The following is a 24,629-nucleotide window of genomic DNA, read 5'->3' on the forward strand; positions in this document are numbered from 1 at the left end:
TAACAGTCAACACTCCAGGTAGTTCAGAACGAAGGCAGAATACCTTCTACGATTGAACTGCATGATGAGTTTATAGTATTTCATCTCTTACAGTTCAGGTGTCTACAAAATGGTTATTAAAATATATAGCATAAAAATCATAATTTAAGTATATCTGTTTGTATATATATGTAGGTAAAAGTCTACAAGAATATATACTAATCTGTAATTGGTGGTGAGCCTAAGAGCTTAGGATAGAAAGGTGAAGGGGACTGAACTTATATTAAGTATTTAGATTATTTTATAAAAAGCATATGATACATTTATAAATCTTACAGACCCATTAAAAAAAGAGAAAGAAGGGAAAAATAAAGACTTCTCTGCTAACACAAGGATTTTGTATGTCTGCACAACTGAGTAATTTACCTGTTCTTTGGGCAATGTTAGTATATTTTGAGCAATGCACAAATACGAAATCTATCATTCGACAAAATACGGAATAGCAAAATGGAATTCTAATTTTATTTCCCACAGGTACAATTTGTCCTTTTGAAATGTTAATGGATTCATAATAATAGACCAAATCAACACAGTGGAAAATCAGGCCTCATTACAATGCTAATTACATATGCTACTTGGTCCCACTTTGAATCCTTTCTGAAATAAGATTCAATCAATTAATTTTTTTGATACTCTTATCAAATGCGCAAGTATATTCAAATGCTCTCTAGAGACAGGGAGGTATACCAAATCTAAGTATTCATGCATTTCACCTTTTCTTCACAGTAAGGTGAATCCATCTGATTGTGTAGACATGGTTTGTGATGCCAAAAGGAAATCTTTTCTTAGAGATATGGATGGCTCCTTTCTGGGGAATTCTGGTTCAGTGATACCTGAAGCAGAATATGAATGGAATGGAAATAGCCAATTTGGAATTGGAGACTATAGAATTCCTAATGTGATGCTCACATTCCCAAATGGAAGTAGAATTCCTGTCACTGAGAAAGCACCTTATAAAGGTTTGTTGGATCTTATTCTGTTAGTCCTCTGGTTCATGAAACAAAATATATCTTTTATTTTTAATGATTGATGTACTCAACTAATTTATATTTTCTACTTATTAATGTTATGTAACAAGCAAAAGATAGTATGTGGAAGCTTTTGTAAGGAGATTCTGTTTCATTTCTAAATGTGTATTCCTATGTTTCTAGGAATTATTAGAGATTCAACCTGTAAGTACATTCCAGAATGGCAGAGCTATCGGTGCTTTGGGATGGAATATGCAATGATGGTTATTGAAAGCCTGGATTCCGACGCAGAAACTCGCAGACTCTCACCAGTAGCTATAGTGAGCAATGGTTATGTTGATCTCATTAATGGTAGGTATTCAATGTAAACAAACTAGAGTTACTCAAGGCATTCACTATTTACTACATTCATGGACGTGTCTCATAAATTATCTATCACATAAAACTAGTATACATAGGGATTTCCTTGCCTTCTGTTTGTAAGATCTATGTGCAGGAGAGAGACTTGACTCTTCAGCAGTCCCCCACATTAGAAAGCCAGGACAATTACTCCAAATTGACCATTAGAAAAAGAAGAGGACATAGGTATATGTATAACAGATTCACTTTGTTATAAAGCAGAAACTAACACACCATTGTAAAGCAATTTATACTCCAATAAAGATGTTAAAAAAATAAAATGCATTAATATCAAAAAAAAAAGAAAAGAAGAGGAGGAAAGTTATTCCTTGAGTAATCTTTATAGGTATGAAGGTGGCATAAATATATTTAAGAAAAAATTGATCCAAGAGTCTGCAAAAAAAACAATTTTCTTTACATAAATTTAAAAAATGATAATATGATATTTGGAATACTTGAGAATGAATATTCTCAGCCTGCTTGTTTTTCATTCTCATGAATACTTGGAAGAATTAATCTTGAATCAGCGTGTTGTGGGGTTTTTTTGTTTGGTTGGCTTTGGTCTTTCTCATTCCTAATTCCTTTAACTGTCATGACTATGTTGTCAAGCTCCACAGTCTAGGTCTCTTCCATTCTGGTCCTTGGTGGCTGTTAGCCCAAGGAGAGGCAATGGTCTCCATGAGTCTTGTCATTCAAGACTTTTTGAATAAATAGGTGAACTTCTAAAAGTTACTGAAAACAGAGGGCAGGGACTCATTGTCTATTCCTGAAGTGCCATTGGGGGCGCAAAGATTAGTCTCTAATCAGGCTTAGAGTCTTTGAAGTGCTGAAGAGGCACATAGCCTGGATCGGAAAGGTCTCTCTGTCCTGACGATGTCACAACATGTACTAAAATATTCTAAGATTCCTAAAATAGTCAATACCCTACAAGTTCATTTTTTTTTAACTTGCTGAAGAGAATAGAATGAGCTAAATCAGAAGTGTCTCAAAGTTACATGATTTTAAGTCACTCCCCACTTCTGCCCCAACATGCAGTCTGCCTGGTTTCTATGACCTATGATCAACCCAATTTCAAATGCTGCCTTTCAGATCTTATAAAGCAGAGACTGTGGGAAGAATTTTAGGCCAGTCGGTGAATAATGAAGATGTTTTCGAATTGCTCTGTTTTATATGGTGGAGAAAGGTTTCATTCTATTTGTTATTACATTTTCCTTTTCTGAAAGGCCATATGAGTTTTCCATTTACAATAGTGATATGACATTTCTCTTTTAAATAAATTTTTTAAATGTCTCAATTTAATGAGAATGTAATTTAATGATAATGTAAATGATAGAAGCATGGCAAAAATTATGTAGGTGTTAGAAGGATTCTTGAAGCTTGGGATGCACTATACTAGGTGGAAAGAAAAATTCCCAAGATAAAATTTGTACATACCACTAGAGTTTCCCTTTAAATTTTAGTACTCAATTTTATTTTTAAAATATGGCTTTTATCAGTCTAAATTTTTCATTTTATACATAGAAATTTCTATTTTCAAAACCCACAATGAAGGTTTCTTCAAAAGTGGGATTTATATTTTGGATAATAAAGGATAGGTTATGCTGTACTTAAGCTTCAGAAGTTTATATTGGTTTAAAATTCAATCAAACTTCATTTATAAATATTGATAATAATTCCAAGCAAGCTAGGAAATTAAGCAGAGCTTATGAATAAATACATCAAGAAAATTCATCATTCCATGTCTCACTCACTGTTTTATACTTTAAAACTGAGTGAAATAGAGAAGTTTTCTACAGCAGTCATGTTACATGTGTTCTGGATTCAGGTGCAAAGCATCCACTTTCTTTTGGTTTTCTAGAAGGTTTAATGGAGTGTTATTTCTCAGATTGCTTCAGTTATTTAATGACGTTGACCCTCCAATAGTACCTATAATCACAGTCTTTAACAAAAATTTATTAAAATAACAGTGGAGGAAGGTTAAAGGCAATAAAAAAACACAAAAGAGTTTGTCGAATTTACAAATTAATGAACAAATGAGTGAAAGAAATAATTAATAAATCAGTGGTTCAGACATACAAATGTCCCTGTTTTCTATGTACAGGCTTTATTTTTAACAAATTATCTCTGTTATAGCATAGTTCTCAGCAAAGAGTCTGAGAAAGTTGGTTCCCCACCCAAAGTCACACTTGTGAAATAGGAGAAAGCATCAAGCATTTTCTTCCTCTCCATGGGGCCTGGACTTAAATGATTATTTAAGTAGAGATACAAGTAAATCTATTTCCTTCAGTGACCTTCCAGCACAAATCCTCAACATATACCCTTCTGACCCTGGGCAGTCTAAAAGTAAGGATAGTAGAGAGGGAGTTGCTTCCCTGCCTTCCTTTTTAAGGCAAGGTTTGAGAAATAGCTTAGATCACTGAATGGATGGGTGGATGGATAATGGCTGTAAATGCTGAACTTGACCACTGCAATTTATTTTTAATACAATTACTCTTCGGGCTTTGCACTAATAATATTCATAGCACAGAACATGAACTTTCATTTGTTTGGATGTAGGCCCACAGGATCATGGCTGGTGTGCCGGGTACACATGCCAGAGAAGACTGTCCCTGTTTCATAGCATCGTGGCTCTGGGCAAATCTTATGAGGTCTACTTCACTGGCACTAGTCCCCAGAATCTTCGACTGATGTTGCTTAATGTTGACCATGACAAGGTAAGGCAAGATAGAAATTATTTCTTAAGAGTAATTGGTTTCAGGTGCACAGACAAGTGATTGATTCAGTTATACTAATACGTGTATCTATCTGAAACTAACACAACGTTGTTAACTACACTCCAATATAAAATAAAATTTTTTAAATAAAAAAAAATTATTGATAGCTATGTAAGAAAATAATAAAAACATAAAAATTATCTATTTCATTTATTGACTGTCAAGAAATGCACTTTGTCATTCAGTGATTCTATGAAGATTATTTCTGTTCAATTATTTGAAGTAATAAATTTTTTAAAATCTAAAAAAGAAAAAGAGTTATTGGTGTCATGTGCATATATTTCTATCTGCTAAGGACTTTATCTCCTTCCCTGTCCTCTGGAACATCGTCAGCCTTACAGCTCATTTTCAAGGACCAGTAGGGTACCATAAAAATACTGAGTCCAGACAGTTTTCGTCAGCCTGAGAGCACATATGAATTCCAAACACCTCTCCCCATATGTACTTGTTTGTGCTTCTACATTTGAGGGGTAAGAGTGATTTCTGACTTGTGTGATTAGCAAGCACACCTGAACCTTTACATAAAAATAGCATGCATCTAAAACTGGTCACGCGGGATTATATTTTCATTCTTCCATGCTGCTATTATTTATATGTGTCAGAAATACACCTTTGGAATTTACTTCAGAGATCATAGCACATTATCTGAAGTATCTTCAATAATGTCAACTCTGCTATAAACAGAATTCAGCCGGGATGATTAACTTTATATACGCTATGTCAGTGGAAAACGAGTATGAGGTCAAGCAGAAGTCTCATAATATAGATTTTCTTTTCTAAGAGTATGAGATTTGAAAGTCCCAGAGTAGAACGTGAAGAAAGGACACTGATAAGAGGAAGCAGAGAGAGGAGTAAGGAAAGGAGACACCTGAGAATGGTGATAGCAGTTCTGTCCTTTCAGCTGCTCAAGATAAAACCTTGGGATCAGTCTTTTTTTTTTTTTTTTTTTTTGTGGTACGCAGGCCTCCCACTGCTGTGGCCTCTCTCGTTGCGGAGCACAGGCTCCGGACGCGCAGGCTCAGCGGCCATGGCTCACGGGCCCAGCGGCTCCGCGCCATGTGGGATCTTCCCGGACCGGGGCACAAACCCGTGTCCCCTGCATTGGCAGGCTGACTCTTGACCACTGCGCCACCAGGGAAGCCCTGGAATCACTCTTGATTCCTCTCTTTCTCTCACATTCCTCATCTAGTCCATCTGCAAATCCTGTTGAGTCTTCCTTCAAAATAACCAGAATCACCACTTCTCACGTCCAGCGCTACCATCCGGTTTGAGCCAACATTATCTCTTCCCTGGATTAAGGCAGTTGCTTCCCAACTCCTCCTCCTGCTCTGCCTTTGTCCCCTCTGCTGCCTGTTCTCACATCATTAGCCACCGAGATACCTTCAAGACATAAGTCAGAGCAGGCCATTCCTGTGCCCCAAACCCTGCAATAATTTCCCTGTTGGCCTTTGCACAAGAGCCAGAGTCCTCACAATGGCCTACAAGGCACCCTGAGACTCTCCCCCAACCCTTAGCTCTCTGACTTCTTCTACTCCTCCAGCCATACTGGGCTCCTTGCTGTTCCTCAATATACCAGACATGCTATCACCGGGGCCTACGCTTCCAATGGTGAGTCTGCCTGGAATATTCTACTCTGGGTGGCTGACTCCCCCACCTCATCAACTCCCATTCTCCTCAGTAGGCCTACCCTGACCACCCCTCTGTGCCTGGCTCACCCAATTACTCAGACTCTGATCTACCTTTTTTTTTTTTCCATAGAACTTATCACCTTCTAACATGCTTCATACTTTATTTTTTATTTTATTTATTGTCTCTCCTTATTCTAGAATGTAAGCTCAAATAGGGCAGAGACTTTTGAGAGTTCCTAAAATAGTGAATGAAAGAGAATCTTTTTAATTTTAAAAATAAAAATGGTAACTCTGAAGTAACGTGACTGTTAATATTCTGAGCCTCTGCAAACAATCTCAAAAGAAGATTCCAAAACTACCTGTAGCTTATTAGATTCCTTATAAATTCCTCCCCACCTTTGCAAAAGCTAAGTCTCCTCACTTTATGATTATACCTGATAGCATGAAATGTGGGGAATGAACATGAAAAATGACCAAAATTTAATGAGCATAGTTTTTTTTTTTTTTTGAGCATAGTTTTTTGACTGACCTTTTTTTAGTCTTATTACCAAAATCAGAGATAAGCATTTTTTTCAACATTAAGTGCCTAATTGTGTGTGGTTGCATTGTACAGAGCACTTGCTAACTCTCCTGTTTCCCCTGCCCCTAGAGTTGAAAGCCTGTATTGAACATTATCTTTTAAAGGAACCCTCTCTTTAATTTAGAGATTGTCCTCTAATATTTTTTTCTTACATTACATTCTTTTCTATGAATGGTTGAATGTAAATCTGTTTAAAATTTTTAACTCAATATGTATCCTGAATCCATAAAAGTTAGTTTTAATATTCTCCAGAAGGCATGTATAAAGGATATTTTTTAAGTGCTAAATTCTAAATATTCTGTTTCATTGCTCTCTTAAGATGCAAAAATGTTGTTTATTTTTAACAGGCTGTTCTGGTGGGAATTTTTTTCCCCACACGTCAACGTTTGGATGTCTATGTGAACAATTCATTGGTCTGCCCCCAGAATACAGTATGGAACTCCCAAAAGAAACACTGTGAACTTAATCGACATGTGTATACAGGTATTTCCTCAGAAAAATACAGCATACATTGTATATGTATACTTAATTATGCATAACATTCTTTATAATGTTTCATTATAATATTTTTAGTTCCTTAGCCCTTGACAAATACAAGAGAAAATAAATTTTTACCCATGGTCCACCAAACACTAAAATGTGTTCATTTATAACATGTGTGTCCTGAAAGATCACTCCAGATGGAATTCTTATCTATCTGCACAGATGCAGATAAAAGTTTGTGCGTGTGATGGATATTCCTTTGCCTCCCGAGAACATTTACATTCTACACATTTAGTTCACTTATTCCTGCGTACAGAAGAGATTTTTTTGCTTAAAATTTTCACCCTATCTCTGCTTTACTTCTGTTTCATAGAGGTCAGAACCTAAGTTCATTGGCAGTCACCAGAAGTATTGCCAAGAAAGCTAGCATAACATTAGTTGAGCACCATGAGGTAAATATTATGACGTAAACTCTGGATTTAAAGGAAATACATGGAAGAAGCTAACTTACCCATTTACCAGTGTTGCAAGACCAGGATTTATCTCTATACATTGAATTTTTTTATTAAACAGGTACTAATAAGGCCAATCCATTCCTTTCCACATGTGCTACTTATCATCATTTTTTAGCTGTGCCCCATAATCTTGGCTAACGATTACATAAATGTGTGCTGTAGATCATAATATAAGCTTGACAGGAGAGTATGAATGGATACCTGTATTCATTACTATCTGCGAAGCAAGTCCTACTTCTACTAATAACATGAACATCTGATATTTCCAGAGACATTACTGTGTGTCAGGCACTGTTCTAAGTGCTTTGTATATAATAACTAACGGTTACTATATCCTAATAATAACACTTTGAGGTAGGCGCAGATGAGTAAACTGAGACACAAGGGGGTGAAGTAGTTTGCCATGCTTTCTGTCTTAGCTTGGGCTGCCATAACAAAATGCCGTAAACTAGATGGCTTAAAAACAAATTTCTTTTCTCATGGTTCTGGAGGCTGCTAGTACGAGATCAGGGTACCAGTATGGTCTGGTTCCAGTGAGAGCACCCCTCCTGACTTGCAGATGGCTGCCTTCTCGCTGTGTTCTCAGGTGGCAGAGATAGGAAGTGAGGGAGAGAGAGAGAGAGAGAGAGAGTGCCCTGGTGTCTCTTCTTATAAGGGCATTAATTCATCATGAAGTCCCCTCCCCACCCTCATGACTTCATCTAAACCTAATTATTTCGCCAAGGCCCCTATCTCCAAATACTGTGACATTGGGGGTTATGGCTACAGCACATGAATTTGGGGGGGCACAGTTCAGTCCAGAGCAGTATCAAAGGTGGTAGGGGCAGAGCAAGGTACCGATCACAGAGAGTCTAGCTCTAGAACCCACGCACTTAGCTATTATGCTACATTGCCTCTTTAGAAGCTAAGAGAGTGTGTTATTTTTACGTACAAATGATTGCACATATTTACAGCTTAATTCTCATAAATTTTAACCTTTTTTAAAACGGTGCTTTTGGCACAAAGTACTCTATCGTTCAAGTCAAGAAAATAAAAATTATCTCAACAGGCAGAATTTAATACAAGAACTGGTTACACAAGGCTGCAAAACAATACCACCACTGCCCTTTTAGAATTATTTTTTTCTGAAATAGCATTGCTTTTGGATAAACATTTTGCTTTGATACTTGGAATGGAAAATAATATCCCTGTATTATGAATCTATACATATCTTTTTAGATTACCCAAAATGTTTATTATTATCTATATCTCTGATTCCTTCCATTACTGTGAAGACATGAGAAAGTTAGCTTGGATACGTGGTGTACGCACCTGTAACAGTAGCTTGAGAGCAGCTTCAATTTATAATACAAAAACGCATTTTTCAGATTCACAGAATGTTTAAGCCAAATTGCATCTAGAACTTATACTAGAAGATATTTTTTAAAATGTAGTAATAATGAAATAGCTTCTTAATGCCATTGCTATGAATGTTTATTACATTAATAAGAAATTACCTCTTTATTCTAAGATTCTAATTCCTTTTTCTTAGTAAGCCTCACCATGAAATGTGGTAAGAAGCTACATGTCACATTCCAGTATTACTATACAGTCAGACTTTGGGCTCAATATGTGTTCGTGGATTTATTACTTCTTGGACGTTGTTTATACTCTGCCCTGAAATCAGTAATATTTATTCATTACATACATATATATGTATATATAATCTCAATCACTTTTACAAAATTCAGTGCCCTAGTAGAATATTTGTGTTGACCGTTTTCAGGCTGAAATGTAAACTTCTTTTATTGATGTAAAAGCCTTCTGAGATGTTTTAGTATATACTTCATTTGTATTACATACTTTTGTCCTTAGTAAAAATAGAAGCACTGAATCATCATTTTTCCTTAAGAGATAGCACTGCATAAACTAGATGGCTGTTAAACTTACATTTTTAAATTACCAAATGCCTTTGGTCAGGGCTTTAAAATTCTGAAAATGTGAATAGTGTTACAACATAGGCTCCTGGTTCATAATTAGATTTTATTTCTCATTTGTACGTGTCTATAGCTAATTGATTTTTAAAATAAATTTCATGTATAATTATTAATGGTATTATTTTTAAAATTGACTTTAATTTTGCATGTCAGTTCTATAAGTGTTTTTGTTTTTAATATGCACATTTTCCTATGAAAGAATGATAATGTTGAACTTTTTCGAAATTTCCTAGATTTAAACAAATATTAAATACTGCATGGTAATTATGATAATGTAAATAAATTTAACTGTGCTATTTTGGCTTTTTTCGTTCATAGAGCAATCCCTTCCTAACCTGAATTCCACTGTCCTTGGTGAAAACTACTTTGACAGAACGTACCAGATGCTTTACCTTTTGGTTAAAGGAACTATACCTGTTGAAATCCACACCACTTCAGTCATATATGTCTCTTTCCAGTTACCTGCTGTAACAGAAGATGACTTTTACAGTTCTCATAATCTGGTTAGAAATCTTGCCTTGTTCCTAAGGATATCAAGTGACAAAATCCGTGTCAGCAAAGTAATACAAGGGGAGAGTCTGCGAAGGAAGAGATCCACGGGGCTCACAGTTGAACTGGAGATTGGAGATTCTCCCCCTCAGTTCATAACCAATGACACTACAGGTATGAAAAGTAGACATTTGAGACAGAGTAATGTAATTCAAAACCACATCCATAAATAACCCTATCAAGGCTTGGTAAACCGGGCCTCAGGAAATCCCACCAACCCCACATCCTGAACCCTATAAGGGCCTAGAGACCCTTCTCCCTGCTCTACTCCCAAACTATTTTGAATTATGAAGGAACTTCAACCTTTTTTTTTTTTGTTATTGTAGCAGTTAATTACTTCAACAGAAGGATTTGACCTAACATAAAAGATCCTAGAGGTGACCTAAGGAAGTGACCTTTATAGCTGAGAGATTAAGGGTGAAAAGAGCTGGTCAGTGAAAAGTGGGAGGTGAGAGGCTGGAGGCTGAGGAAGTAGTTGGTGAGTTTGGTACATTTGAAGAACTGGAATGGACCCAATATGTCTGCAGCAAAGGCATCAGGAAGGACAAGCTGCCAGAGACAAGGCTGAGAAGGAAGCAGATGCTAGATTGTGGGAAACCACAAGAAGTTCTCCCCTTTGTAAGCGAAGAGAAGGACAGTGGATGTTTTCCTAAGGGACATAATAGACGATTCTGAGAGGTCGGGTGGTGGGTTAGATTTCCAGAGTAAAGTCACATATTTATACTAACAAGTGCAAATGTACCAGAATATGTTGTCTTTAATTTCTATGATTGACCTAATCAGCCTTACCAGCCATCACCCCTTTCTCTGTCCCTCACTCCTCATACCCTATTTCCTTTTTTAAAAAATTTATTTATTTATTTATTTATGGCTGCATTGGGTCTTCGTTGCTGCGCACGGGCTTTCTCTAGTTGCGACGAGCGGGGGCTACTCTTTGTTGCAGTGTGCGGGCTTCTCATTGAGGTGGCTTTTCTTGTTGTAGAGCACCGGCTTTAGGCGCATGGGCTTCAGTAGTTGTGGCATGCGGGCTCAGTAGTTGTGGCTCACGGGCTCTAGAGCACAGGCTCAGTATTTGTGGTGCACAGGCTTAGTTCCTCCACGGCATGTGGGATCTTCCCGGATCAGGGATCGAACCCGTGTCCCCTGCATTGGCAGGCAGATTCTTAACCACTGCGCCACCTGGAAGTCCCTCATACCCTATTTTCTAGGTATCAGAGATAAAAATAAACTCAGCTATCCCATCAGAGGAAACTTTGTTGGCTTAAATTATGATTTCCTTAAGGTGACTCAGTTTGGTTGGGCATTTGGGTAAATGTTCAACCCTTCAGATTTTCTTCCTCTCCATCTGTTCAAGTTGGTATCTGAATACCAAGGGGCTTTCCTGACCTCAGGCCCTCTTGTTGCCCTCTTGTTTTCTTAGTCTTTGCGACAGCATGGGTGGTCTTCTCTGCTCTGTATCAGCCTCTCTTGTGGTGCAACTGAACTTTTCTGGCCTCTTGACATGGAATCGCATCCCCAGCTGCTAATTCCCAACTGTACCATTGTTTCTAGTGGTCAAGCACAAGTACTCTCACCTAGGCATACCCCTCTCTGAGAAGATGAGATCTGGGTCTCTGTCAGAGGAATACTACCATCCAGCTAATGAAGCTTAAGATAAAAGACCCTTTACTTGTACAAGTCCTGGGAGGGGCTTTAACTTTCAAGGCCCTGGGAGAAGGGTCCACTTAATAATGTGGTCAAATAATTGACTGTTACTATAAAAGTTGCACAAATAAGACTTGTTCATAAAGAGAGCCTCCACGCTGTATAAATTTCAGACTCAGAAAATCCTGATCTACCCTATTCCTGTCCAGCATCTTTTTCATTAAACTCCCAGGCTCTCTTATGTGTAAACTTAGGTACTGGGTGAAGTTCTCATCTTCTGCCACTGGGGGTCATCACTTATTTCTCTAGGAGGTTTGCTTCTGAGCTTTAACCCCATGCATCTGCCACATTGCTGTTCTGGAATTCTACCAGTTAGGCAGGCAGCAGGTTCTTCCCTTGTGGGGATAAGCCTGTGAAAAGTCTTGTGTGAATGGAATGAGGTGCTCATCAACTCTCTTTGTTGAAGGAAACAGGAAGCATAGGCTTGTGCTGCAACCAGATCTTACAGTGATGTTCTCTGCCCAGTCACAGGTTACTTTCCTTCATCAAACTTGTATTTCCTTGTAGCTACAGAATCAGGGCTTTGGGCTCAACATAGTCTGTTAATTTAGTCTAGGAGTTGTAGCAGGTCCATGCCACATATATAGATTGCTCACTGACTCTTAGAAATCCCTGGTAAACTCTTATTCAACATAGTTTTGGAAGTTATAGCCACAGCAGTCAGAGAAGAAAAAGAAATAAAAGGAATACAAATCGGAAAAGAAGAAGTAAAGCTGTCACTGTTTGCAGATGACATGATACTATACATAGAGAATCCTAAAGATGCTACCAGAAAAACTACTAGAGCTAATCAATGAATTTGGTGAAGTAGCAGGATACAAAATTAATGCACAGAAATCTCTGGCATTCTTATACACTAGTGATGAAAAATCTGAAAGTGAAATTAAGAAAACACTCCCATTTACAACTGGAACAAAAAGAATAAAATATCTAGGAATAAACCTACCTAAGGAGACAAAAGAACTGTATGCAGAAAATTATAAGACACTGATGAAAGAAATTAAAGATGATACAAACAGATGGAGAGATATACCATGTTCTTGGATTGGAAGAATCAACATTGTGAAAATGACTCTACTACCCAAAGCAATCTACAGATTCAATGCAATCCCTATCAAACTACCACTGGCATTTTTCACAGAACTACAACAAAAAAATTTCACAATTTGTATGGAAACACAAAAGACCCTGAATAGCCAAAGCAATCTTTTTTTTTTTTTTTTTTTTTTTTTGCGGTATGTGGGCCTCTCACTGTTGTGGCCTCTCCCGTTGCGGAGCACAGGCTCTGGACGCGCAGGCTCAGCGACCATAGCTCACAGACCCAGCCGCTCCACGGCATGTGGGATCTTCCTGGACCGGGCCACGAACCCGTGTCCCCTGCATCGGCAGGCAGACTCTCAACCACTGCGCCACCAGGGAAGCCCCCAAAGCAATCTTGAGAACGAAAAATGGAGCTGGAGGAGTCAGGCTCCCTGACTTCAGACTATACTACAAAGCTACAGTAATCAAGACAGTATGGTACTGGCACAAAAACAGAAATATGGATCAATGGAACAAGATAGAAAGCCCAGAGATAAACCCATGCACATATGGTCACCTTATCTTTGATAAAGGAGGCAGGAATGTACAGTGGAGAAAGGACAGCCTCTTCAATAAGTGGTGCTGGGAAAACTGGACAAGTACATGTAAAAGTATGAAATTAGAACACTCCCTAACACCATACACAAAAATAAGCTCAAAATGGATTAAAGACCTGAATGTAAGGCCAGACACTATCAAACTGTTAGAGGAAAACATAGGCAGAACACTCTATGACATAAATCACAGCAAGATCCTTTTTGACCTAGAGAAATGGAAATAAAACAAAAGTAAACAAATGGGACCTAATGAAACTTCAAAGCTTTTGCACAGCAAGGAAACCATAAATAAGACCAAAAGACAACCCTCAGAATGAGAGAAAATATTTGCAAATGAAGGAACTGACAAAAGATTAATCTCCAAAATTTACAAGCAGCTTCAATAACAAAAAAACAACCCAATCCAAAAATGGGCAGAAGACCTAAATAGACATTTGTCCAAAGAAGATATGCAGATTGCCAACAAACACATGAAAGAATGCTCAACATCATTGATCATTAGAGAAATGCAAATCAAAACTACAATGAGATATCATCTCACACCAGTCAGAATGGCCATCATCAAAAAATCTAGAAACAATAAATGCTGGAGAGGGTTGTGGAGAAAAGGGAACACTCTGCACTGTTGGTGGGAATGTAAATTGATACAGCCGCTATGGAGAACAGTATGGAGGTTCCTTAAAAACCTACAAATAGAACTACCATATGACCCAGCAATCCCACTACTGGGCATATACCCTGAGAAAACCATAATTCAAAGAGTCATGTACCAAATGTTCATTGCAGCTCTACTTACAATAGCCAGAACATGGAAGCAACCTAAGCGTCCACAACAGATGAATGGATAAAGAAGTTGTGGCACATATATACAATGGAATATTACTCAACCATAAAAAGAAGCGAAATTGAGTTATTTGTAGTGAGGTGGATGGACCTAGAATCTGTCATACAGAGTGAAGTTAAGTCAGAAAGAGAAAAACAAATACCGTATGCTAACACATATATATGGAATCTAAGAAAAAAAAAAAAAGGTCATGAAGAACCTAGGGGTAAGACGGGAATAAAGACACAGACCTACTAGAGCATGGACTTGAGGATATCGGGGAGGGGAAGGGTAAGCTGTGACAAAGTGAGAGAGGGGCATGGACATATATACACTACCAAAGGTAAAACAGATAGCTAGTGGGAAGTAGCCACATAGCACAGGGAGATCAGCTAGGTGGTTTGTGACCACCTAGACGCTGGGATAGGAAGGGTGGGAGGGAGGGAGACGCAAGAGGGAAGAGATATAGGAATATATGTATATGTATCACTGATTCACTTTGTTATAAAGCAGAAACTAATACACCATTGTAAAGCAATTATACTCCAATAAAGATGTTAAAAAAAAAAAAAAGAAATCCCTGGTAAGCCCTTACATGTATTGGAGTCCAGTATTTACTACACTAGCCACTCAGATGTCCAAAGAAACTGTGATTTATTTCCTCTATGTGATCTAAACTGCTTCACACACAACTTCTCCCACTCTCTACTCCCTTAAAGCAGTTTTATCTTGTTAGATTTGTCCAGATATAGGCATAATACAGTCTAAGAACATGGAAATAGGGGCAGGAGGAAGGACAGATCAATGACCTATTTCCCAGACTTAGACTGAAGTAGGGTTTGAGGTCTTGAGGAAAGCCCTACAACCTGGCAAGGAGTGACATCACAGCAAAATATTGGGAAGTGGCAAGAAAGATGTGCATGTATTCATAGTAATACTCCTAACTCCCCATAGCCTTCACATAGTGTCAGGAGATCCAGAAGTTCCCAGATGTCCTAGAAAGCAGTTACTTAAGTACTGAGGGGACCTCTGGATAAAGAGTCATGTCAGGAATAAGAGCTCTTCAAGTTAAGGTCTTTGGTTTCTAGAAGGCAGTCGGCAGAAATGGATGCCTTCACACATCAAATGGTCAGAGAGAACCTGTTAGTGCAGCCTGGTCAGACTGGCCACCCTGCACAGAAAACCAGTGAGGAGAGGTGGTAGTAGTAGTGTATGGACGTGAAGCTCCTTTGTACTGCTGCTACGTGAGCCCTCCTACCTGGGAAGCCATCTTGCAGGAGAGTGTGTGGAGGGAGTGGCGGGGGGAGCCCGCTAGACTGCCATTTACCCCAAAGAGTCTGAATCAACCAAGAGACCTTTCCAAGGGACAGGGACTGAAATTCCCCAAGGGTGTGATTTTGAAAGTGTCGTGTGAGACCTGCTGCCCAAGAGTGTTGCCTCCTTCTTCCCGAGCACACTAAGCTTCAGGGCTTAGCCTTCATGGAAGAAACTCAACGATTGAAGTCCGTAAGGCATGACTCTGGATGTGGAAGGTGCTAGAATCGTAGAAACAGTACACCAAAACATCCTGGCTGCGGTTTCTTAAACGATCACTCTGACTATAGTGTATGGAACGGAGTGCAAGAGGGAGAGAATGGATACAAGAAAGCCAGTTTAAAAGCTGTTTTAGTATCTCTGCTGCTGATGGGTTAACTAGGATTTGCGCAGTGGAGGCAGATTTAGAAATTGAGAACTGATTAAATGGTGTGCAAGAGAGGTGAAGTAGAAGAAGGGTTCAAGCAAGAGTTCCAGGCTTCTGACAAAAGGAGTACAGCGTGTAGAGGTGTCCCTTCATAACATAAGGAGCGTTAGTGGGGCAGTAGGTTTAAGAGGAACTGCCAAACTAGAAAAAGGGAACAGAAACTACCTACCATGTTAGAATTAACCTTGAAAATTGTCAATGTCCCAAGCAAATAACAATTTTTTGTTAGTAATTTAATGCTAACGTTAGCAACTGATTAATTCATACTATAAATTCGATGATGTTAATTATCCTTCCATTCCACAATTAACATTCTATTGTTAAAAAGTGATATGCGGGGCTTCCCTGGTGGCGCAGTGGTTGGGAGTCCGCCTGCCGATGCAGGGGACACGGGTTCGTGCCCCGGTCCGGGAGGGTCCCGCGTGCCGCGGAGCGGCTGGGCCCGTGAGCCATGGCCGCTGAGCCTGCGCGTCCGGAGCCTGTGCTCCGCGACGGGAGAGGCTACAGCAGTGAGAGGCCCGCGTACCGCAAAAAAAAAAAAAAAGTGATATGCGATGATAGACATACATGATAGTACTTCACTTCTAAACAAAAGATGACATAGGAAAGTAGTTTTCTCAGCATGCTCTCACTCATTTTTCTTGAATTTATTTTATCTACCTTTGTTTTTTCTTTAATTCCAGCTTAAGAAACATATTCTACTGAGTTTTTAATTTTCCTGACCTCCTTAGTATGACTTAGTCATGTTTAGCTCATGTACAGTTAGAGAGCTGTAAAATTCTATAATTTGGATGGAGCAAGCAGCACAAACAAAAACGAAAGTGAGATATTCTCACATGTTCTCACTATTCCATATTCTTATAATCCACATGTCATAACACTGTTTCCTCATAGGTCAGATGCAGTTATCTGAACTCCAAGAAACTGCTGGTTCTCTTGGACAAGCTGTAATTTTAGGAAAAACCAGTAGTATCCTTGGATTTAATATCTCTTCCATGTCTATTACCAGTCCTATCCCCAGCCCAAGTGATTCTGGCTGGATTAAGGTAAGAAAATGTGACTAGAAAAATGCATTTTAGCTATTTAAAACGTTGCTTATTTCTTATTTTAACTATTTTTCTATTTCAATACAATAATTTAGAGGGCATGTCTTTCTAATTTATTGTTGATTATTTTTTTACAGTATTACTAAAATGATAAAGTAGTTGAAAAAGGAGCATCTCTTCTAAAAATTATGTATTGGTATAAAATGTGCTTTGCTTTGACTATTTACAACAATGCTTCATAAATTTGCTCTAGAGGAAATATTATAATAATATTGACTTAATGTATTAAACATACTTTTAAATAAACAATGATAAAACATTTAGCCTGGCTAAGACGAGTTTGCTACTGAATGTAGTTTATCATGTGAAAACCACTTCATCACTCGTGACCATTTACAGGTGACTGCCCAACCGGTTGAAAGGTTTGCATTTCCTGTTCATCATGTGGCCTTTTTGTCCTCGCTGTCAGTGATCACTCAGCCGGTGGCAACACAGCTGGGACAGCCACTTTCTCAGCAACCTTCCATAAAGGCAGTAGATTCTGATGTAAGTTATAACTCAAAGATTTATTTAAGTGGAAGAATTAAGCTATAAATTCTGGAGGGTGAACCGACTTCACTAATCCTGGTAGACTGGCAACCTAAGGATTGCACTGCCTCTTCAAAGTTGGACTAATATCTATGACTATCACCTTTTACTGTTTTAAAAATGTTTCTTTTCAGTGAATTTGCTCCAGTGCCCAAACTCTTTGTGCAGGAAAAGGAGCTTCTATAGATTTAAAATTTGAAATGAGGCGTTAAAAAAAATAAAGTTCCAAATATCTTTCTTAAAAAAAGCATGGGAACAGGACAATTGTTATAATTCTCTACTATTTTTTTCTTTAGGGTAATTGTGTATCAGTTGGGATTACTTCACTGACTTTGAAGGCCGTACTAAAGGACTCCAGTAATAACCAAATCAGTGGTCTTAGTGGAAACACAACAATTCCATTTAGCAGCTGTTGGGCCAACTACACAGATCTTACTCTTCTTAGAACAGGTGAGTGTACTATTTTGGATCCTCACATACATACCCAACTTTGGGACAATTATAATTTGCTTTTAATGAACAAAGCAGTCTATACTACACTGGTCAATAAATTATAGAAATCAGAATGTCTGGCTTACAAAAATACATTTAATATGCAAAACAAAGTGAAAAATAAAATAAGCAATTAAGGGAATTAAAACAGGTAACTTGGGCTTCCCTGGTGGTGCAATGGTTAAGAATCCGCCTGCCAATGCAGGGGACGCGGGTTCGAGCCCTGGTCCGGGAAGATCCCACGTGCCGCAGAGCAGCTAAGCCTGTGTGCCACAGCTACTGAGCCTGCGCTCTAGAGCCCGCGAGCCACAACTACTGACGCTCACGTGCCTAGAGCCCATGCTCCGTAACAAGAGAAGCCACCGCAATGAGAAGCCCGCACATCACAACGAAGAGTAGCCCCTGCTCGCTGCAACTAGAGAAAGCCCGTGCGCAGCAACAAAGACCCACCACGGCCAAAGATAAATAAATAAAATAAAATAAACAGGTAACTTGAGGATGTACATCAAAATTCGTATTTTCTTCTTTATCCATGTGTGTACTTTTCTAAATTTTCTCACTATGTATGACATTTATAATAAGAAAACTTAATATATAGATTTTTCAAATTCAAGAAAAGAAAGGATAATATAGTGTCATATAATTTTAATGGCCCATGCAGGAATTCAGAGTTGGGCTGGAAGGTGGGTTCTAGTCTTTCTGAAAGCCAATGCAAAGGAGAAAACATGAGCATTACCATGATTCACAGTCCTCTGCAGATAGACCAGTTGCTGTGGAGAATCACAACTTGCTCTGAGGTCAGAACAGATGTCTCCTATGAGTTCTCATGAAGTATACTCATGATATCGCCAACACGTAAATACATGATATCTTCAACAGTAAATACGGTCATAACTTCCACAGTGAGGTTTCTTATATTATCTTCATGTGGATTGATGGCATAACTCCAACTGGTAAAAGCCTTTCTACCAAGGCAAAAATATGTCCACAAAACAGGTCTCTACTGATGATAGATTATTCAGTATCGAAAAGAATGAAATACACTGGGAGGGAAAACGGCCTTATGGATGATGCTTACCCATGGAAGGCAGAAAAAGCAGGTCATCAAGGACAACACAGAGCCACTGGATCAACCTCCTCTGAAGTTCAAACAGTCCCCAGAATTAACAGATTTGACCTCATCATTAAATAGCTACAAACTGAAAAAAAAAAGAAAAGAATGAAATAGACTCCTTGTACTGGAGACAGACCTCCGTTAATCTGTTTACCTCAACCTTTATAGGCCCTAACTCCTGCAAAAGTTTTATGGTGGTCCTCACTCTTCTAACCACTGTTATTTCAAACATACACACACACTACAGGTGAGAATAAAAGCCAAAGTAAAGAGTAAGAGAAAAAAAAAAAGGAAAAAAAAAAAAAAAAAAAAAAAAGAGTAAGAGAAGTTAAAGAATATCTAACAATAATCTGGGGGGTTTTTTCCATAAGAACTAAATATCAAAAGCTAAAATCATTCCAAAAGAATTTTTTCCTTATTTGTTGTTTCCTCGTGCTTTGATGATGCCCTACACCAGAAAAGTTTGATCTGCCTACTGGGCAACAATATCTCAACCTAGAGTTTGATGGGAATCCAGTGGCAATGAGTTCAACATTGTGCTCTGGGACAAGTACCTGGAGTGTCCAGTAAGCCTGGTGACTAAGGACACAGCCTAATTCGTTAACAGTCAGCCTAAATGGCGGTAGGACTGGGAACCTTTTATGGGAAATGAGGAACTTGACAAGAACCCTGCCTGAGAGAAGGTTACCCACCTCCCCAGGAAGGTGGACTCAAGAGGTGCGCAGTGACAAAGACCCAACCTGAGGATCAAGGTCTCCAAACTACCACTTCCAAAGGCAATGTTCCAAAGTAACGAGGGCCACTGGAGTGCTGAAGCAGTAATGTAGGTTTTGACGTTTTTATAACAAAATAGTGCTCTCCTTTTATCCAGTATATTTTCTTTAAGAGTTCAAAGCTTCCCTTGGAGTGTCTATCTTATTTGCTATGGAGAACAGTCATTGTTTCTAATTCCCTTCCTTCCTTCCTTCCTTCCTTCCTTATTTCTTGCTTTCTGTCTTGCTTTTTTTCCATCAAGCGTAGGGTTTCAGTTCTCTGGTTGTGTATAGTAAGGAAGGTCAAATATAGTTATCTCTTTATTATTTTTAAATCAGTTAGCTGGTTTTTAGATTAACTGTAAAACTGCAGTAACAAAGCAAATGAATAAAGCGTCTTGTAACACTTTCTAGTAGGTATCCCACTTAATTACTGCACTGTGGGAAATCCCCTTGCAGATTAGGCGAGCCTGACTGTGTGGCACCACACCCTCTTCTACTTATAGCTCCGTACAGAGCAAGGCAGGGGCCACTGGGTAGAGAAGGCATGGGTCTCACACAGAAAATAAAGATGTGAGAATTAGGTAAGAAAAAAATGCAAGAAGAAAATAAACAGCTGAGACTGCATCTTTTGAGCAATCTGGATTCAAATAATATTACTAAAGGATAATAACATTGGGGACACGTTTATTTAGCAACCTATGTGATACACAGCACTTGTTTGAGTTTCTAATGCTACTTAACAAACCAGCCCTAAATCTGATGGCTCAAAACAACAACGATTTCATTTGCTCACAATAACGAGGGTCAGGAATTTGGGATAGTTCACCTCTGTTTGATGATGTCTGGGCCTTCAGCTGGGATGGCTTGATTGGAGTCGTGTCACTGAGGTTTTGAACTTGGATTTTGGCTGAGTTCTTCACTTCTCCTCCATGCAGTGGCCTCTCCACTAGCCTACCTTGGCATTCCTCACAATACCGCAGGAGAAAAAAAACATAAAAACAAAGCAAAAATATCTAAATTCTTCACACATCAAAATCTTTAAGAAAATATATACCTGCCACAAAAATTCAGTTTTTTCAAACTGAAAAAAAGGAAAGACTTAAAAACACCATTGTCATGAATTGTAACAGTGGCAGAATATTCTACGGAACAATGTCTATCCACCTTGAAAGTTACAGAATGCATTCCTATAGAAAGCACAATGTGGTCAATACATTCTCTCCTGAAAAAGAAAAGACGAATGAAAACAGAAATTATTTTTTTTAAGATAATAGAAAAAAAACAGAAGAATGAAAACTTTGGAATTATGCCAAGTATTGCACCTTCTGCTCTGTATGGTAACTACTTTTTTTTTTTTTAGTTTGGCAGTTCACTTTATTTTTATTTTATTTTTTTTACATCTTTATTGGAGTATAATTGCTTTACAATGTTGTGTTAGTTTCTGCTGTATAACAAACTGAATCAGCTACGTGTATATATATATATTCCCTCCCTCCCTATCCCACCCCTCTAGGTGGTCACAAAGCACGGAGCTGACCTCCCTGTGCTATGCAGCTGCTTCCCACTAGCTATCTGTTTTACAGTAACCACTATTAATGATAGCAGTAGTCCAAGAAGAAATTACATCATGGAAAAATATATTGGTTAACTGATACTCAAAACTATGGGAAGATTTAACATATGGATTAAGAAATATTTAGATGAGTGTTTCACACTCTAAATATATCTAGCATGTGTTTCCTCAAGCTTGTCTACCTTGGGTAAAAGGAAAGGGATCACTATCTTGCAACACGAAAATAGCATCTGACTTAAAGCAAATGTGGAAAACGGTTAAAAATTGTTGAGTCTAAGTCGAGGGCATATGGGTGTTTGTGGTACCATGCTTTCAACTCTTACGTTTGAAGTTTTTCAAAATAAAAAGTTGAGTGTCCATCCGCACCTACCCCAACTGAGGCTGCAGCTTCTTCACTCCTCAGTCAAGTGTATGGGGATCAGACAGAGGTTCAGCACCCTCACCTCCTTCCCTACTGTCCTTCATTTCAAACAGCCTCTGGGCACTAGGAAAGAACCCCTAAGAAGTAGGTACTGGTGCTGCAGAAACAAAATCTACCCAGAGTCCTCCTGCCCTTAGTTGTTGGGCAGATAGAACTCTTCTGACTCTGAGACCCTCTCTACACTTGTTCATACTTTAATTTATTTGACTCAATTTCCAAAAATACTTCGTTAAGGGTTACACAGTATTTGTAAGTCAATGAAAACCCAACTGGAATTGTACGAAAACAAACAAATAATAAAAGGAAGTCAGACACTGTGATGATTTTTTTTTTGCCCTAGGAAAAAATTTTAAGATTGAATTTATCCTGGATGACATCGTTCAGGTGGAGTCCAGGACTTTCAGCCTAGCCGCGCAGTCTGTCTCTAGCAGTGGCAGTAGCGGCAGCGGCGGTGGCAGTAGCGGCAGCGGCGGTGGCAGTAGCGGCAGCGGCAGCGGCAGTAGCGGCAGCGGCAGTGGCAGTAGCGGCAGTAGCAGCAGCAACAGCAAAGTGTCTACTGTGGGCACAGCTACCCAGATAGTGACTACAGTAGTTAGCTGTCTGGTGGGAAGAGTGTTGCTCTTGGAAATATTTACGACTGCAGTTTTGATTTTGAACTGAATTCTCGGTAAGCACAGTTCACTTTTTCTATGTTTGTCTCCACATACTGAGGTACCAGAAAATGTTTACTAAATAAAGACTGAGTGCAGCATAGCACCACAGACAGAAAGACACGATCTCAGCCATTGAGAAAGTTAGAGCTTCAATGGTAGAGACAAGACCACCCTATGGAAATGTTATTCACACTGTAGGATGGCGTTTTAAGAGTGTGGGGAAAAAAAAAAAAAAAGAGTGTGGGGAATGAGAAATGCAGGTTACATCCGGACTCTTTCAGTTGCAAAGGGCAGAAGCTCAGCTCCAATTGGTTTAGGCAATAAAGTGAACTCACTTAATTGGGAAGTCCAGAAGTAGTCTGATTTCTGCCATGGTGAGAACCAAGGGCTCAAATGACATCATCTAGAACCTGTGTCTCTCCATCTCTCAGCTCCATTCTTCTTGGTGGCAGATTCACTCCCAGGCAGACTCTTCATCAGGCGCCCCAACCCTCATGGTACAGGTACCACTAGCATCTTCATGTTTACAGTCTACTGGCCCAACAGCTAATCCAGAAAGAGCAAACCTCTTTCCCAGCACTTCCAGCAAAAGTCCCAAAGCTATGTCATTGACCTGGCTTGGGCCACATAACCATTCCTGAACCAGTCGCTTTGGCCACGAGTTGCCGTGAATTTGAGATGGGGTAATAATTTAGAAGAATACTGAAGTATTTCAGTAGTAGAAGCCAAGACTAGATTTTAAATTTAAAAATGAAGAAGGTCAGGATGAAAGGAAACAATAAGGCTGGTTCTGGGAGTAGCAGAACAACTGGAGGCTGGGGCTTCAGGAAGAAATAATCCGTCCTTCCCTCCTCATGGTAGAAACTAATTAGAAACCAGCTGTCAAGGGAGAAGGACGGTTTGAAGAGACCCAGCCCTGGCCTCTTGAAGCTAATACAGCAGGGTGGGTTTGGAGCTGAGGGACAAAAGGTAAAGACCAACACACAGTTATTGTATTTTAATGCCTGTTTTCCTGTCTCCAGAATTCTAATAAAAGTAAAACTTGTTGTCTATTTTATAATAGCATGATAGGTATTGCTTAAGTTCATTTGTTTCTTCCCAGAAGCATTAAAATATAAGGTATAAGTACTCCTTATTATATATTTGTTCATTTTGTGTTTCCTCATTAAATGCATTTTTTCCCTAATTATCTTCACTGACTTTCTTCCTACTCGTACTTGACAACTTTGGGATTTTACAAAATTCAGAAAATTCTATTTTCAAGTCATTAGTAAATGATATTCTTCTTGGTGTTTTTTAGGACATTTTTTCCAGATAAAAAGTTAATCAACAGCTTCCCCTTTGCTACTAAATAATCTATCATTCTTCAGTTAAGACATAAGAAGACTTAAACACTATTGTCTTAGTCCTTTCAGGCTGCTATAACAAAATACCAAAGACTGAGTGGCTTAAAAACAACAGAAATTTATTTCTCACAGTTCTGGAGGCTGAGGTCAGGGTGCCAGCATGGTCAAATGAGGCCCCTCTTCTGGGTTGCAGACTTGTCACTGCATCTTTACATGGTGTAAGGCGGGGGTTCTGTGGGGTTGCTTATAAAAATACTAATACCATTCATGAGGGCTCCACCCTCAAGACCTAAGCACTTGTCAAAGGCTCTACCTCCTAATACCATCACATTGGACATTAGGCTTTAAAACATATGAATTTGGGGGTGGAGCATGTTCAAATCATAGCCCATTGATGAAATGAAATTATGGGTTTTTTATAACTTTGCATTCTGAATTAACAGTATTTTACTTTTAAGAGAGTTATGAAATTATACTAAATAAAATGACAAAACTTGAATGTGAAAAATACAATATATAAGCACCACTATTCTCTCTCCATGGTTCCACACAAAAGCACATTAAATTGGTAAACTCTGAAATACTAAGTTTTGCCTTATTAACTATACCATGAAATATTAGAAAAAGTTAAAATTAATAAAACATTTTAAAATCACACTATATTTTCTTAAAAATGTTTGTATTGTTTTCGCTTTTCAGGAAGCAACTGAAGTGCTATTCTGAAGAACAGGTTGAAAACACAAACACAAGAACTGCTTATTTAAGAGGTATTTTGTTGCACAATAAAAAGTCTGTAGCATTTTCAAGAAAATATACTAAAAATAT

The 24,629-nt window shown here is 38.6% G+C and overlaps 1 protein-coding gene across 1 annotated transcript in view; it reads left to right on the plus strand.

Moving 5' to 3' along the window:
• PKHD1L1 (PKHD1 like 1) overlaps positions 1-24,629 on the plus strand; it is a 156,342-nt gene extending 131,713 nt beyond the window's left edge. The window contains exons 69-79 of the mRNA XM_032610093.1: positions 766-998; positions 1,191-1,358; positions 3,963-4,120; positions 6,736-6,871; positions 9,681-10,025; positions 16,711-16,862; positions 17,262-17,408; positions 17,747-17,900; positions 22,146-22,241; positions 22,332-22,472; positions 24,504-24,629. Coding sequence (XP_032465984.1) covers positions 766-998; positions 1,191-1,358; positions 3,963-4,120; positions 6,736-6,871; positions 9,681-10,025; positions 16,711-16,862; positions 17,262-17,408; positions 17,747-17,900; positions 22,146-22,241; positions 22,332-22,465 — 1,723 coding nt within the window. The 3' untranslated portion in view covers positions 22,466-22,472; positions 24,504-24,629. The remainder of the gene's footprint in view (positions 1-765; positions 999-1,190; positions 1,359-3,962; positions 4,121-6,735; positions 6,872-9,680; positions 10,026-16,710; positions 16,863-17,261; positions 17,409-17,746; positions 17,901-22,145; positions 22,242-22,331; positions 22,473-24,503) is intronic.

The sequence above is a fragment of the Phocoena sinus genome, chromosome 17 (assembly GCF_008692025.1).
Source record: "Phocoena sinus isolate mPhoSin1 chromosome 17, mPhoSin1.pri, whole genome shotgun sequence".
NCBI classification, from domain to species: domain Eukaryota; kingdom Metazoa; phylum Chordata; class Mammalia; order Artiodactyla; family Phocoenidae; genus Phocoena; species Phocoena sinus.